At 44.7% G+C, this 16,158-nt stretch overlaps 1 protein-coding gene across 1 annotated transcript in view; it reads left to right on the top strand.

The window, feature by feature from the left end:
* LOC119373458 (zinc finger CCCH domain-containing protein 18) overlaps nucleotides 1-16,158 on the top strand; it is a gene marked incomplete at its 3' end in the record, with an annotated part of 102,774 nt that overhangs the window by 33,224 nt on the left and 53,392 nt on the right. The window contains 1 exon segment of the mRNA XM_037643491.2: nucleotides 5,074-5,268. Coding sequence (XP_037499419.1) covers nucleotides 5,074-5,268 — 195 coding nt within the window.

The following is a 16,158-nucleotide window of genomic DNA, read 5'->3' as shown; positions in this document are numbered from 1 at the left end:
GTTGCCCGCGTGCAGCCTACCTTTGCAATACTCTGATTTTCCAGTGACTCTACCCGAGCCCGGCCCGGTGTTCTTAAATGTGGCCCGTATCCGGCCCGGGCCTGAAAGGTTTGGGCCCGGCCCGGCCCGGCCCACTCCGTTTGCGCTAGTTATGCCTTGAGCATAAAGGAGGCACTGTCCAACCTTCGGTTATTGAGAAGATACCTGTGGCACGCAAAATATTTTGCAAATTTTCAAGCCATTTCTCAGAAGTGCTTTCATTCGTGCATAGCCAGTGCCTAAGCGAAAGGAGGTCCCCGCCATCTTTTACGTGAAAATTTGTTTTCATTGCGAAGTTATTTAAAACGAAACACTCGTGTCAGACGTGTGTGCCATAACGGTGTGTTGAATAAAGGGTGGTTTAAATAAAACTAATCAGTCGGTGTGTGTGTTGGTTATTCCCAGAATCCCGGATCGCTTCTCTAGCCTCATCACTCCAGTTGTTTCGCCACACTCGGCGAAGCGAGTGTCGCTATGGCCTGGTGCCTCACCACTAGTAATGGGAAAATCAACAACGGCATTCGCCCTGTGATAAGAGTTGATCCGCATCTTGAACTTAAACTGCACGAAAAACAGCTCCTGAGACATTAATGACTCGCAAGTCGCGTTGACCAGTCTACGGAGTCACGCACGCGGAAACAGGCTCGGCGCGGGCATGCGAGTGTAACTGCACACTCAGAATGTTTCCGTAGATACAAACGCGCACATCTTATATACACTAATCTAGGCAGTTTACCGTTGCATTCCTTACACGGTACCCAAGAACGTCTTTCACTCACTATAATGGTGGAAACCTATGTTAGGCCTGCCCCGCCACGGTGGTCTAGTGGTTATGGCGCTTGACTGCTGACCCGAAGGTCGCGGGATCGAATCCCGGCCGCGGCGGCTGCATTTTCGATGGAGGCGAAAATGTTTGAGGCCCGTGTACTTAGATTTAGGTGCACGTTAAAGAACCCCAGGTGGTCGAAATTTCCGGAGCCCTCCACTACGGCGTCTCTCATAATCATATCGTGGGTTTGGGACGTTAAACCCCAGATATTATTATTATTATTATGTTAGGCCTTCCTTGAAATTACGTCTAGCATACCGATGGAGCAAAATTGTATACGTCTTGTACTGTGTAATTTCTGTGCACGCCAAAGCACTCCGGGTGCGTTGGCGTGCACAGAAATTATCCGGAGCCCTCAACGACGGCATCTCATATAGCCTGGGTCGCTTCGGGAAGTTAAACCTCGCAAAACAACAAAAACAAAGCCGAACTACGTACACACGCAATTATACAAATACGTATAAGACCCGGGCCTAATACGGGCCTGGCTCCGGCCCGAACCCGACCCGAGCCCGAAGATCACGGGCCCAATCCAACAATCCCTTACCCGGCCCGGTCTTTCGGGCTGGCCCGGGCCCGTGCAGTGCTCTAGTGCCAATCACATTCCATTTTCCAAAGCACGGTTGGCCGGCAGAAAGCACTCATATAAACAGCGTTTTCGGGGCAACTGTGATAAAAATACGGTCGCTCCCAACTTCAGCGAAAAAAAAAAAAAGAAATCATGTGCATTGCCACATCTGCTGGTTAGCGATGAACAAGCGTTTCTTTAAGATATGGGCTTTCGGATGGGCCAACAGCAAGATGGGCTGCTTTCCACCGGTGCACCAGCCACCCCTGCTTTGAAAAATGGAATGTGCTTGGCAATCTCACTATCAGCATGCTCGTGAACAAGAGCGCCGCGTGTCGCAATTTTGTGGCTTCAGTCACCGGTCACTTGTGCTAATCTTTTTCCGTTGCGACTGTACATGTGCACCCTTGAATAAAAGTATTTGGGCCCCTATGGACGCAACGAGTACATGCTAAACCACCTGTTTGCACTGCGTAGTGGTGAGCTGCCTGCCACCAACCACACTGCTAGGTTGGAAATATGTGTTCCTGTTTTTGCGACATTGGCAACTACCGTAAAGTATTGCGGAAGCACCCTTGTATTAAATTCACATTTCTGAAACCTCAGAATTCTGAAACTTATATGTTAGGCACCCACCCCTCCAAAGTGCCAGCATAGTTGAAATATTCACCCCCATTGTGGCCGTTGATCCGCCGGCTGAACGATGCACTCCTACACCGTCGCCAGGAAGATCGATGCCGTCGAGTGGCACCGAGCTTCGAGAGAGAATGGGAGCCTCACCTCTCGACATTTCAAGCTAGACAGAAAAAGAAACCGTGAATGGGGACTCCAAGCATGATGCCCTAAAGCACCGCAACTAAGGCAACGAGAACATGAACTGCAAGCTCACGAATGGCGGGCCTGTCTTCAATGAAGAGGTGCACGAAGCCATTCACTGATTTGGAAGTTTTGAAGTTTATTGCAGTCCTTTGTGAGGTACATGTATTTTACACTTTTTGGGATCCAACAAAATTGTTAAAAGGTCCCTAATGACGAGTCATTCGCTGGGTTCAGTGACGATGAGTAGGCGTTAGTGTACACCTTCATTTACAATTTCAAAATAAACATGCTCTCTTTGATTTCATAGCCACCGTAGCACTACTTCGAAGCTTTTCGCTAGCTGTCTCCTTCTTTTTTTTCTCCCGGGAGACTCCCGGATTTTGAACGTTTCTCCCGGTTGTACGGGTCATAGGAAAATCTCCCGGAAATGGCTGTTGTTTGATGTCGTGACGCGAGGTAGGACGTTTCGCGTACAGATGCGCTACACGCAATTTAAAAATTAATCCTAAATGTGTTATAGGTTATATCAGCCGTTAATATTTCGTAGATGATGCGTTTGTGTACACACAAATCTATCCCACAAGTTATCTCGCCTTCAAAATTTTGTGTCACTACTGCTTTAAGTGGAGAGCCCAGCACTTAAAAGGGTAGCCTTACCGATGTCTGTCGAGATAGCGCGTTCGCCAGCGCTCGCGACCGTCCCCGTCTCATCAACGGCGCCCCTTATGGTCCCTTGCATGACGAAATAACTGGTAAGCAAGCGACGACAGGCCTCGCACGCGGAGCGATGTTATTGCATGTGCCTACAGTGTTCTACTGTACATGTGCCCTTCGCGCGACGGTGACGGCCGGGTCGTTTCATCTCTGCTTCAACCGCGTTCATCCCTAGCGCTAGCGCGCTGTTACTCGCACGTGAAACAGACGATGCATAAGCGATGTTAACGGTTTGGACTCTGTACAGATCAGCGGCGGCCGCAAAATCCCGTTGACAGTGGCCATATAATTTGTCCGAATATCCTTGCAGAAAACTTGGAGATCTCTGTCGCGTTCCTCTTTCACATGGAGCTTCAGTTCTTTTTCAAGGGCATCATACCTCCCGGTTGCTGGGCCGTGAAAAGCATGATGCCGTCCCGTTGCACGCAAACAGTCGGTCCCACTGCTTCCTACAACCCCTAATCAACTTTTCATTTATGTCGAACTCGCGCTGAGCAGCACAGTTGCTGGAGTTCTCGGCAAAAAGTATCACTTGACACTTGAAGTCAACTGTGTAGCTCTGCCAACATGACATTGTCGCAGAACCATGCAAAAGAAAATGAGAACCGTCACATCAGATCGAACAACGAACAAAATGTGCGAGTATGCAGCTTATTTTTCACGACCTACCTAGAGAAATCACGGGCAAATATGGTGGAGTGACTTCATTTTGCAGGGGCTTTGAAAAGGCGGTGTGCAGCTATTACATGAATAACTTTTTTTATTATTATTTAGACCGAAAGGAGGGAGGGTGCAGTCCTTACTCCAGATTTTATGGTGTATAATGTGCCTATGTAGCAGGCACTGCTTGAAAAACGGCGGGCGCAGCACTTGAACATCATTAGCTCGGTGCTTTTGCTTGCTTTGATCGCAAATATAGGTGAAGATTCTTTGGTCACGAATATACACTCAAACCTCATTATAACAAAGTCACATCTGCCACGAAAATAATTTCGTTATATCCGAAAAGTCATTATAAACGTTTATCGGTAACACTGTATCTATGAGAAGACTATTCTTCATTTATGGCGTTTTTTTTCGAAATGGGCAAAATCCAGATACCGAAACTAGCTCAAATATTGCTCCCTTGGCAATTACATTCTCTCAACTTTCCTCTAAAAGAGAGATCGGAACGAAATGAGTCAAATACCAACAGCTACATGTGCTCACAGATCCCGTTTCAAAACGAAATTGAGCCAGATCCATGCGCTGTATAGATCGAAATGAGTCAAATCCAGTATGCCGATAGTAGAGCGCTTCGGCGATCACGTGATTCGGCAAACGTGGAAGCCTCCGTGAGATTTCCCGCCTAGCCTGACTACTCTGCCTGTTTTCTGGTTTTTTTTTTTTTCTCTCCTTTCGGAGCTGGATTATCATGGATTCTGATGGAAGTGAAGAGATCGGCGAGAGATCGGTCCCGAGACGTCGACGACATCGTGAACAGAAGCAATGTCGACACCGACGAAGCAAGAATGTGCCACTGCCCGAATTTAAATTAAGTTTTTTCAAGAATACCGCATTGAATTCCATGTCTGAGTTCGAAATGAGCCAAATCCAAAGTTATCATGCTAATAATGGTGAAATGCGCTGCATATTTTTTAATTGATTGTGACCAGAAACTTCCCCTAGCCGACATGTAAAACATATCATAGAATAGCTTTGACAGCATTGTATTTAGTTTGCATAGCAAATTTTTGCCGTTTTCTCAAATTCTCTTTGGATGGATTTGACCCATTTCGAAAAAAACCGCCTCATTTACTTCGTTATAACCGATAATTCGTTATATCCATGTTCGTTATATCGAGGTTTGAGTGTAGGTCGACTGCTAATTATGGGCAACATTTCTGAAAAAGAAAGGTCGACCTATATTCGAGTAAATACGGTAGTTTTTTAATGTTCCAAAACTCGGGAGTTTTTGTTGCAGTTTGTGTGTTCTGCATAGATTCACAACAGGTAGAGCAAATTGAGCATACATATTGTTTTAGTTACCATGCTTTGATTAATGTCAAGGTTTCAGGATTCAAATCAATATTGATGAAAAAATGATTGAAATGTACTTTGCCAGTTAACCGAGGACATCAGCGAGGATGCCGTGGAGGCAGCCCCTGCTGTGCCCGTGGCAAAGAAGTGCCTCAACAGCCGCTCTATGGAGCCCCTGGAAGGAGAACTGGACTTTGAGGATGATGCTCCACCGGAGTCACCTAGCGGCACCTCACTTGACAAAGCGCCAAACAAAGACAGCAAGGAGGGCAAAGCGAAAGTAAGAACAATTTTTATTTTTTACCTTCTCTTTCAAAGACCTGATACCCACAGTCTTGACTCCTTGGGTGCAGTTGTGCCGTATGCTGGCCCCATCTTTTCTAATCTAACTTGGCACAAGAAAACTGTCTCGCTTTTGATAAATATGTCCAAGCACAAGAAAACTGTCTTGCTTTTGATAAATAAGTCCAATTTCAGCCCACTTGGAATCATGCACCATGTAACGTGGAACTCTTGTTCTGTGTCCCCTGATTTTGTCAGGTCCTAGGTCTTATGACAGATTAATGCAGTTCCGGCGAATTTCCTATAGAGACTCAATGCATTAAAAGCCTCAATTTTACTATGCGAGATTGTGTATCTCTCGTTTCTTACGACAACCTTTGCAGAACCTCAAATCCAGTAGCAGTTGTGGGAGTCGTAGTGGTGCCGTATGACACTATCCTTGTGTTCACCATCTTTGTTGTTTTCCAAGATTTTTTTTTGTTGCATCGTTGCTCTGTTGTCGTTTTCCTCGCCCTCCTCGCATCACACAACTTTCACCCGTCTTCATCCACGTGGGCTGCGCTTTGTCTCAATTGTTTTTTTTTTGTTTTGTTTTGCATTGTCTGTCTGCAAATGCTACTCCACATTTTCTCAGCAATACTGGGTCCTTTCACAAGGATAATAGTTGTTTTAGCAGTTATGACTCGTGATTGGGGCGGAGACTGGTTGGTATGGCAAGGAACTGAATCGTCTCTGTGTGCCATGTTCTGTGGTGTCTCGGGCAAATGCTCAGGGACGAGCTCATAATTAATGGTGAAGCATAGAAATGGCACGAAGCCACGAAGGCCAGAATCGCTGTTCCGTTCCATTTGCTCAGTTCGTTCGATTTGCCTGCACCACCTGAACCAGTTCACGAAGCGCTGGACCCTGCTGATCGTTTCAGCGGTGCAGGGCTGGTTCATGATTTTCCTATACCCTCCGTGCTGATGGTGCCGCGTTGGTGCAAACATGCAGGTGCAAAGCAACAATGCAGGAGATCATGCAACACAGGTGTACAGTTGCCGACCGATTTTCTGGACCTGGCGGGGACTGCAAATTAGTCCGAAAAATTGAACAGTCCAAAAAAGTTGACATGAAAATTAAGTTTATTTGAATTACAGAAGCCTAAAAAAATATCTAATAATGCCCTGCTTCATGCTAGGCTTGCAGACTAGCAGATGTGGTTGTATTTGGGCTACAATGACGTCGTCAGCACGTTGTCGATCGCTGTCGCTGACCGTTGCGGGTGGCACACGCGGTGGATCCACAGCACCTAGCTCACAAAATTTGAAGCCGGACACAAAAAGATGCGCACAATGTCTCGGTTGTTTGGTAGGATTTAATGGCATGGTCTGGCGTTCTTTAACCTGCACTGACATCGCAAAGTACGTGAGCTTCCAGCATATTTCAGGTCAGCAGCCAAGTGCCGTAACCACTGAGCAACTGCAATCGCAGAGAACATGTGATGCGCACGTGAAAACACTGGACATACCATCGACGTGACCACGTGCAGAATGACAACCGGAAAAAGAAATGCAAAAAAAAATAATAACCTACCCACTAATAATGATTGCTGAAAAAGAAAAGTTGAGCGTTCTGTCAGCCAAGGAAAAGTGGGCATGACCTCTGAAACCAGAACATTGTACACGTTTCCAATCTCGGAGGCTACAAAACCGGCCACTGGAAGCCAAACTTGGCAAAGAAAGCGGAAAATCCAACATGGAGGCCTTCAAAAAAGAGTGATGAGCCACCAAATGAGCAATTTCGTCCGAATGATCGAACTTTAGTGTGTAAATCTGTCCGAAAAATCAGTCGCGAAAATGTATTGCCATATTTTCTGGTGTATAAGACACCTTTTTTTTCTGCGTCTTATATATGCAAAAAGTCATGCAGTTCTGCAAGACCAATATGTCTATATTTCATTCACGAGTACGATAAACTGAGCGTGAGAGCATTCGTAAAAATATATCCAATCTTGTTATAACAGTGAAGTGGGTGAGGTCTTATATGTCAGCTACTTGCTGTTCAAGCATTGCGGCGACCACGCAGATTACGGGCGCAATAAAAGCCACCACCGTCACGCGCACTATGTACTGTTCGAATTGTTTATTCTTAAACAAAGCATTAAACCCATGAAAATGAGCCAATAAATAAGAAAGGGCACCACAATGTTTCATTGTAATGTTGTAAAGCCCACAATACCAGTTAAATAAACTAAAGTACCACTTCGTCATCATCATCATCATTTTCCCTGTGAGACGTCGCTGCAGTCCAGCAGGAGTCACAGCTTCTGGTCGCCATTTATGTTTTGTATACGTGTGTGTAGGTGTTAGCCATACGTCGCTGTCGTTGTTTGTGTTCTCATGAAGCCTCATAATTCTGTAGAGGCAACGCCAACAATGTGCTTCAAGGTGCTTATAGCGCGGCATAAAAAAGTTACTCAGAGGCCGACAGCGACAACCCAGCGATGCTGCCAAACAAGGTGGAAGAACTTTTGACAGTGCACTGGAGGATGTGGCTTCGAATCCAGTGGAATAAATGTTAGTTTTCTGCGCCTTAGGACAGCATTGTTTACATGTTTTATACAGCTGCTTACAGATATTCAGTGCTGTACGTGACTATGCATTTGGCATTGAATCTACTCTGCATGCATCGTTGTGTTTTATCATGTTGACAGAGTTAAAAATAGGTGCATTTTATACAGAGGTGCGTCTTAAATATAATTTTTTCCCACTAAACTCATAAAAAGTAGGGGGTGCATCTTGCACAAAGGTGCGACTTATACACCGGAAAATACAGTAGTTCTACGGGAGCCTTGACAGTGCATTTGTGAAGTCCAAAATATCCATCAAGTCTGAATTTTTGGAGTCCGAAAAATCCATCAGTGACTGTATGTGCCGTTTTTACTGTACTTACATGCATCTGCTCTCTATACGCAATGCTCATCACCATTTTAGTGTCGCCTTGTGCCTGCAACTAAGGCATAGAATTTCTGGACTTCTCATGCCATGCCATGAACCGGTTCTGAAAGGTTCAGGTCAACTAAATCATCAGTGTCATACCCCTCTGGACGACACCCAAGGTTTTGTTGGCAAACTTTGACAGAAGATTGGGCGCAATAGCTTTGCTTACACTACTATACAGTGAATTGGACTTGCAGTTCTTTCAGTTTCACACATGATATGCAACCACTGTGAAGAGCCTTGGTCACAGTCTCTCAGGTTCATCAAAATTTTTTTATTGCGATAGCAATTACATGGACACTCTCGGCGGGTTTTTGCCATCGCCGTCATGTTTCGTAGAAAGTCCAAATTGATAACACTGCCCCGCGCGTATTATGTTCTACCCACGACTAAAAGCGCACAAGTGCTGGTGATGAACGTGGCTGAAGCAGAGATGAAATGCTCCGCCCATCTTTAATGAGGAGCACGAAGGGACGCCAGGGGAGAGGGCTGTGTCGCTCGAGCAGCAAGTTCGAAGTTTGATCATAAGGGCGGGGTCGCGAGCAGTGGTGTATGCGCTGTCTCGGCAGACATCAGCAAACGGACCGTATACCCTTCTACGTGCTGTGCACGAAAACAGTTTCTCTCCCTGGAGCAGCTGTATAGTCACCGACCGTTTATTTGGACTCACTGGGAACCGCCGAAAAGTCCGCATAATCGGGAGTCCGAAAAAAAGGATTCACCTGAAAAAAAAGCACCTTTATTGGCCCAGCGGCCGGAGAAAACTTCTCAATGCACGTCTGTACACATGCACGCTTACGTGCGACCAAGTTGCCCTGTATTTCAGCCAATGTTTGGCCACCCCTGTGGGTTGGCAAAGCTCTGCAATGGCCTACGCTAAATCTGCATTTGATGGCTGTGGTGCGAGAGGCACGTCTTTTCGACAGTCACTTTATACATGCGCTGGTTCGAGTAGCTGACGGATGATCTCATTGCCCAACTCGGCAAAAACACCCAAGCTGCAGCCAAGCAACTTCGGATTGCGGTCGGCTGCCTTCCACCTGGTGAATAATCGCTGCTTTTTTCGCCATCGTCATGGCCTTGTAGTTGCCGCGTTTCTTTCGTTCCGACGGCGCACATGGAACAGGCGGCGTCGGAGCAACTTCAGCAGAGCAGGCCTAGCACTCCAAGCAACAAACAAGGGAGCGAGACGCAAAGCTCGGGACGCAGATCAGGCCTAGCAACAGAAACATCTGACACAAACCCTCAAACGTCAAAAGGGAACGATGTTAGACTAGTTGATGTTGCAGTGCTCGTGTTGTCATACTCTGTTTGTCCGAGTCAGGATCCGCATCGTACTCGTACGCCCCCGCCATTCACTTCAAACGCCGCACTGTGCCGATTCCGTTCTTGGCTTGGCTTGGCCTGCTGTTTGGCCGTAGTAGCCGTTCAATGGATACTTGACTGGCAAAAGCCAACCGTTATGTGTAGCCAACAAACATAGCCTTCGAGATCGGTAACTTCTGCGTGCATTTTGACACTGGCACGATCTCATTGCAAAATTTCAGTGCTGGCAACCTAGCAAAAATAATGTAAACATTGCTGACAGCTTGTCATGGCGTTCAACGTCGCACTCGATCAGCCAGCCGGAGTCCGAAAAATGGTATGGCGCACTGTGGGGTGTCCGAATTTTCGGTAGTAAGTTTACATTACTTCAGTGGGACGAGTGGCGGTGCCGGGAACGTGTCCGAATAAACGAGCATGTCCGAATTTTCAGCGTGCAAATAAATGGTTGGTGACTGTATTCCCTTACACCAGCATTTTGTAGAGTTAGTATGCGAGATCGGATCCAAAAGAGTTAGCTGCTTGCCTTACTTCGTATAACATTACAATTTGCTGCTATTGCATTCATTGCTTCGCCCTTGTGGTGAAACAGTGATTTTTTTTGTTAATGTTATAAAAATTAGCACTTTTTTTTCTATACTGCCCTGTTCTTTGAACATTTTTGCTGTGCCTTCCATGTGAAAGAGAATTCATTTGCTACCACAGTCATCTGCCGATTTCTTGGACATCCTTGAAAATTGATATGCTTTCGTGGCACTGCCACCAACGGCACAGAGTCAGTGTGCAATAATGTTGGAAATTTCGGGCACTGAAATTTCCAATTTTTGGGACTTTCCACTCAAATGACAGGTATGAAATGGCATTAATTGAAGCCACAACTGCTGCTATGTCTATTGTCTCGCAAGCTTGAACCAGCGCTTTCATGAGTCAATCTGTTTGTGGCCGTAGTGGATTTCAAAGGTCACCTTTGCCACAATGCCATGGTGTCATGCAATGATACATACCGAAAATCCAAAGGGGCGACTGGTATGGCACGAGTGCTGCAGTCTTTTAGGTATATGCACCAGAAATTCATGGGGGCATGAGGGAAGCAGGAACGGACTGGGTATGATGAATACTCTCGCAACAAGTGCATATGTGTGATACAGCAAGCGCCATGGCAGCTTAGTAGGCGACATGCTGCGCACAATTAACTAGGAACGATCAGCTCCACGCAGCAGCAAATGCTGCATTTTATTGAAGCGGCTGAGATTTTCATACTGTAGCACACCGTTTACACACATAGACATATCAGGGAAAGCCGGGTTGCTCTGCTGCTATAGTTAGTTGAGTGGCGATTCTTCTGATGTGGACTATTCTCCAAGTGTATTTTTGTATGTCTGTGAGCTATGTTTAATACAACGCATAATTTTTATTTATGAAAAAACGTATAAGTGGTTTTTTTTTTTTTTAAGATTTTGCTTGATGTTACGAATAAACCATGTACTATATGTAACAACAAAAATGACTTTTTTGTCACTTTACGGTCACACAAAAAAAATTTTACACCATTTTTTTTAAAATAGAATCGTCGGAAGAATTTAATTCAGCAATAAAGAAAGTATACATTTTTGGAGTGCATTTCGCGAAAAAATTCGACCCTCTAGGGTTAAAGGGGGTACTTATTTGAAAATTTTCAGTTGTCGTTTCTTTGTATCAAATGAAAGGCCAAGCCCTCAAGAGCCTAGAAAAGGTAATGCTAAGCGCGAGTGCACCCTGAAAAAGTAATTACACTTTGTTTTTAAAAGCTAGTTTCAGTTCCTAGTGTACCCTGACGTCACAACACGGCATGAGTTTCTCGTCATGTGCTCGCACAATATATAGTGACGTTTTCACGACCGCTCCGCACCGTGGCTCCATTGGGGACACACAAGCAGCCATTTTGAATATTTTGGTGATGCACAAGCAGCCATCTTGGAAGTTTTGGTACCTGACATCATTGCAACTAGCCAGACTGCTGCATGAAGTCGCCAGAATTAGTACTGTAGCCTGACTTCAATCTAGTGCCGATGTTGGTAGGTGCGCCATGGGAAAATTGACTTTAATATCAAAATGAAATACCTTATGAGCATTTGCTGAGCTTCACACTTGCTCAGAGCAGTCTCTGCATACAGTAGATTTGTATGGCAGAGTAAACACTCCTTTGAAAAAAGGTGTTTAAGGTGTTTAAGCCCTTTAAGGGGAGATGCTACTCGAAGACACTTTTTCTTTAATATTCACCCTAGAGCAATGAAACTTGAGCTGCTTATAGAACTTTTTATGCTGATTTCAAATATATAATTAGTTTTCTTGCAAGTTGCATACTTTTAGTTCTGCAACATGACAAAGTGAAAAACTTAAGCCTTCTGCCCCCCCTCTTTTCAGACCTAAACTTCAATAATTTTTTACAATTGATAGTTCATAATGTTTCAAATAAAGTGTGGAATGCAAATAACTAATTAGGAAGTCCATACAAAATATGTACTAGACGTGAAAAATTTTAACAAGGGAAGTTCATATTTCTCCTACAGTAGTAAAAGTTTACATAACCTTTTTTATTATATAATAAGAATATTGAAACTTAAACAAGATAATTGCATTTCTCGTACATTGGAAAAAATCTGGGAAAAATTTCATGCAGATCTGAGCACCAGAAGTACCCGAAAAAGGAGGGGCACATTGATAAAAATGGCAAAATTTGTGTTTTGAGAAAAACGAGTTTTAAAGTCAAAATTGCATGTTTATCAAAGATGTCATTGAATGCGACGAAATTTGTACACAAGAAAGAACAATCCTCCTTGTAGTGGCCACTGCCATTAAAATGCGCCAGCACCATAGGTTTGGCCCTCACGGCTCTTTCGAGCTGACTCCTCGACAAGAGATTTTTTCTTCAGCGCACACCGACGAGCCCTTGCTTCTCCTGTTAGTTTTTGAGACATTTTTTTCTGGCGTGTGCTGTCCCGTGATGAGCCAAGAGCAACCAGATCATGAGGCGGTAGCACGCCAAGCTCTTCCAGAACACGTTCAAAACTGGAGTGCCCTTGATTAAACCAACATGTTCAGTGCTGTCATATCAGCAATCAATGAAGACTCGTCGCTCTGTGATTTTTCTTCGTCTTCGAAGAGTCCGATCTTTTTCTGGGAGGCACTCACATATTCGAATGCTGCGGCAAACTCGTCGGACGCATCGGCGTCACTGCCACTACGCCTTGCGGCAGCAGACGATCTTTTCGTGGTTTGAGTGTGCGGCTTTGATTTGCGCCGGCGTCCTCGAAATTTGTGTGCCGCGTGAAACTTCACAGGCCGGTGACCGCGCTTCCTACGGCTTTCTTCATCCTTAACGGATAAGCACTCGAGAAAAGCGTTGTTAGCTGTGTTGCTCGACGAGACACGGATCCTGCAAGTAGGCTTCACGGCACACACAGGCGCGCAGCGGCCAATGGCGGCTTCTGATCCGTACCACGTGATTTAAAGCCAGTCGCGGCGCTCGAAAAAGGCGGCAAAAGCGTGCTTCTCTTTATTATTTCTTGTGCTGCAGCAGCGCGGGAAACCGTCGTTATTTGAACAGTGAGGCTCGGCTCTTCGCCTCATGCGGTCAACAATGGCGAGCGGCGGCGCATTATCAGCGGCAAGGTGCTCGAAGATGACACACTTTCGGCCTTTTGACAGCCACCTTGTGCTCTTTAGACGCAATTTTAAAGCATTTCCAGTTGTCTCGACATTGATTTTTTTTTTTCCAGAACAGTAGAGGTACTAATCTTAACAAAACAGGTGAAAACAAAAAATCGATAATTTTTTGGAAAACTCGCGTTTTTTGACCCGCATCTCCCCTTAAGCTGTTTTCGCGGTTCCTAGGGAGTCCGAAAAATGGAATGTTAACTGTATATGCTTTAGCATAAAAGATCGAATTCCACCAAGCGAAGTTAATTGCTGATTTCACCGCTTTGTTATATTGAGGTCTGTACAGTTAAACCTGGATATAACGAAATTGGCAAATTCCCTAAAATTTTCATTACAAGGATTTTTTTGTTATATGCAGTTCCAGCATGAAAATTTGAAACGCAGATATTAAAGGTGGAAGGAGGGTTTTTTCAAAGTCACCAAGATCGCCTTTACCAAAAGCAATGAAACTGCACAGTCTTGTTTAGTTTTCTTCGCTGATTCCAAATATACAATTATTTTTAAAATATGTCATATCAGTTCTGAAGTTAATTAAAAATAAATTAGCATTGTTCCCGGGAACAATGGAGCAAAAACTACCCATCAAAATCTTGCTTTAAAAGCACATAGCTGGATACTAGGAAGCACAGGCTTCACAGTGATAGGAATACTTTTTTGATGTGCAAACTATTAGCAATTATATAGCATTTCAAACTTTCTGTTCAAAATGTGGCTAATTAGTTTAATGAATGGACAATAAAAAAACATTAAAACTGAAATACAAAAATCTGCTCCTACCCTTGTGGGCAATATTTATGTAGCTCAGTACTGCAACGTGAATTACAATTCCAGGTGCTTTGATTACTGAAAAATTGCTCCCGAAAGGTTGCGAAGAGTAAAAAATTCAGATGTGGAGAAAATGCAGAAAAACAAATAATACCGATTTGCAGCCTCGTGTAACACAAAATGTTAGAATTTTTTTGTTAGATGCTTAGTAGCCACCACGTATATAACCTGCATGCCTACTGCTGAAGCATACATCATTCTACAGCAATGTGGCATGAATAAGCCCCTTTTTTTGTGCTTCTTTTTTTTTTCAGTTAGAATACACTCAAACCTTGATATAACGAGCACGAATATAACGAATTATCGGTTATAACGAAGTAAATGAAGAATAGTCTTGTCATAGCTACAGTGTTACAAATAAACGTTTATAACGAATTTTCGGATATAACGAAGTTATTTTCGTGGCAGATAAGACTTTGTTATAACGAGGTTTGAGTGTATAGCCTGTTTTTGTGGTAAAAATTGCTGTTGGGGCCAAAATATAAATTCAAGGTGCAAGGAACTTCGTTGTTACTTGCAGCAATGCAGTATGTCACAAAAATGCTGTTTTCAAAAAATTTATTTTTTCATGATTTTGCATCTTGCAACACCAGTGTGTCCCCCCTTAATTAAAGGGGGAACTGAGGGTAGACCTTACCCAGAACATTTACTTAGTGGCAAAAAACTTATTTTTCTCTGTTGCTTGTTTGTGAGGGATGGAAGCACCAAACGTGCACAGTACATAAAGGAACACGACGCTGCTCTGTCATTGTTTAGCGAGCCCGCGACATGGCGCAAAATGTCTATCACATCCAGCGCATTAAGCACGCAGGCAGTGATGCTACCGCTGCGCCAATTGCGCCAGACTGCGCCAAAGTGCCCTGGCTGCTACAACCTGCTACATTTCCTCAAAATTTGGTGATTCTGCGCCAAGCCTGCGCCAAAGGGGTGTACTCTGACTTTCAGAAATAAAACTAACTACATGAAGTTCCCCTATTGAGAGCGACATCGCGCTGTACGCGGACGTTCTCCATGAGTGATGAAAATGGAGACAAAATATATCAGTATGGTGTTGTAAAGCGGACGAAGGAACTGCGTTTTGTGTTTTTTTTTTTTTTTTTTGTAATCAAAGCATCAACTGTAGGCAACACGGCGTAGCAGCAGTCAAGCGACATGCAGCCATGAAACGGCACATTAATGCTACCAGTCGTCATTGAGACGCTTCAGGTGGGCTGCAGCGGCCGAAAACGATCCAGCCGACTTTGGAATTCGGCAGTCCATGGAACGTTTTGCAGTGTGACCGCGTGACAAACGCAGGAACTCTGTGCTTGGCATGACTCTCAAGGGCATCCCATACTCGTGGGCCGACACAGCAACTGCCTTGTTTCCCAAGATGTTTGGAGATTCCGAAACAGCGAAGCAGTTTAGTTGTAAGAGGTTCAAGGCATCCTACATAGTTAGTGATGGCCTCGGGCCGTATTTCAAGAAACTTGTGCTTGACGAGCTGAACAAGCCGGATGTGGTTTTATCTGTTAGCATTGACGAGACCCCTCTTCCTGAACTGAGGTGCCAACTGCTTGATGTATTTAGGCATTTCTCCAACAAAATGCAGCGAGTTGTGGAACACCTGCAGTCTTTCCGGCTGGGCTCTGCGACTTCGGAAATTTTGGCTAGTGAAGTGCGGAGAGCAATGATGGAGCTGCCGCAGAAAAATGTCATTTGCTTTTCTACGGATAGCCCTAATGCAATTAAAAGCTTCAGAAAAAAGATGCAGGAAGCATACCCTGACATCATAGATGTAGGAGAGTGCTGCTTGCACAAAGTGCACAACTCATTTGCCCGCGGCTTGAGTGCTGTTGGCTCAGATGTCGACGCTGCTGTGGTCGATGTTTATTACTTTTTTAAGAATTCTTCGGCTCAGAATGAATTGTTGAAGGCACAGCACCTGCTCCAAAAGCTAGTTTTGCTGCTCCAAAGCGCGATTTTGCCTGCTCCAAAAGCTGCTCCAAAGTGGCCTAAGCCAGTAGCATCACTGCACGCAGGCAAAGCGCGTGATAAGTTGACCTTTGAAGATCTGTCAT

The sequence above is a fragment of the Rhipicephalus sanguineus genome, chromosome 1 (genome assembly GCF_013339695.2).
Source record: "Rhipicephalus sanguineus isolate Rsan-2018 chromosome 1, BIME_Rsan_1.4, whole genome shotgun sequence".
Classification (NCBI taxonomy): Eukaryota; Metazoa; Arthropoda; class Arachnida; order Ixodida; family Ixodidae; genus Rhipicephalus; species Rhipicephalus sanguineus.
The sequence above is the reverse complement of the archived record's forward strand: the minus strand, read 5'-3'. Positions and strand labels throughout refer to the sequence as shown.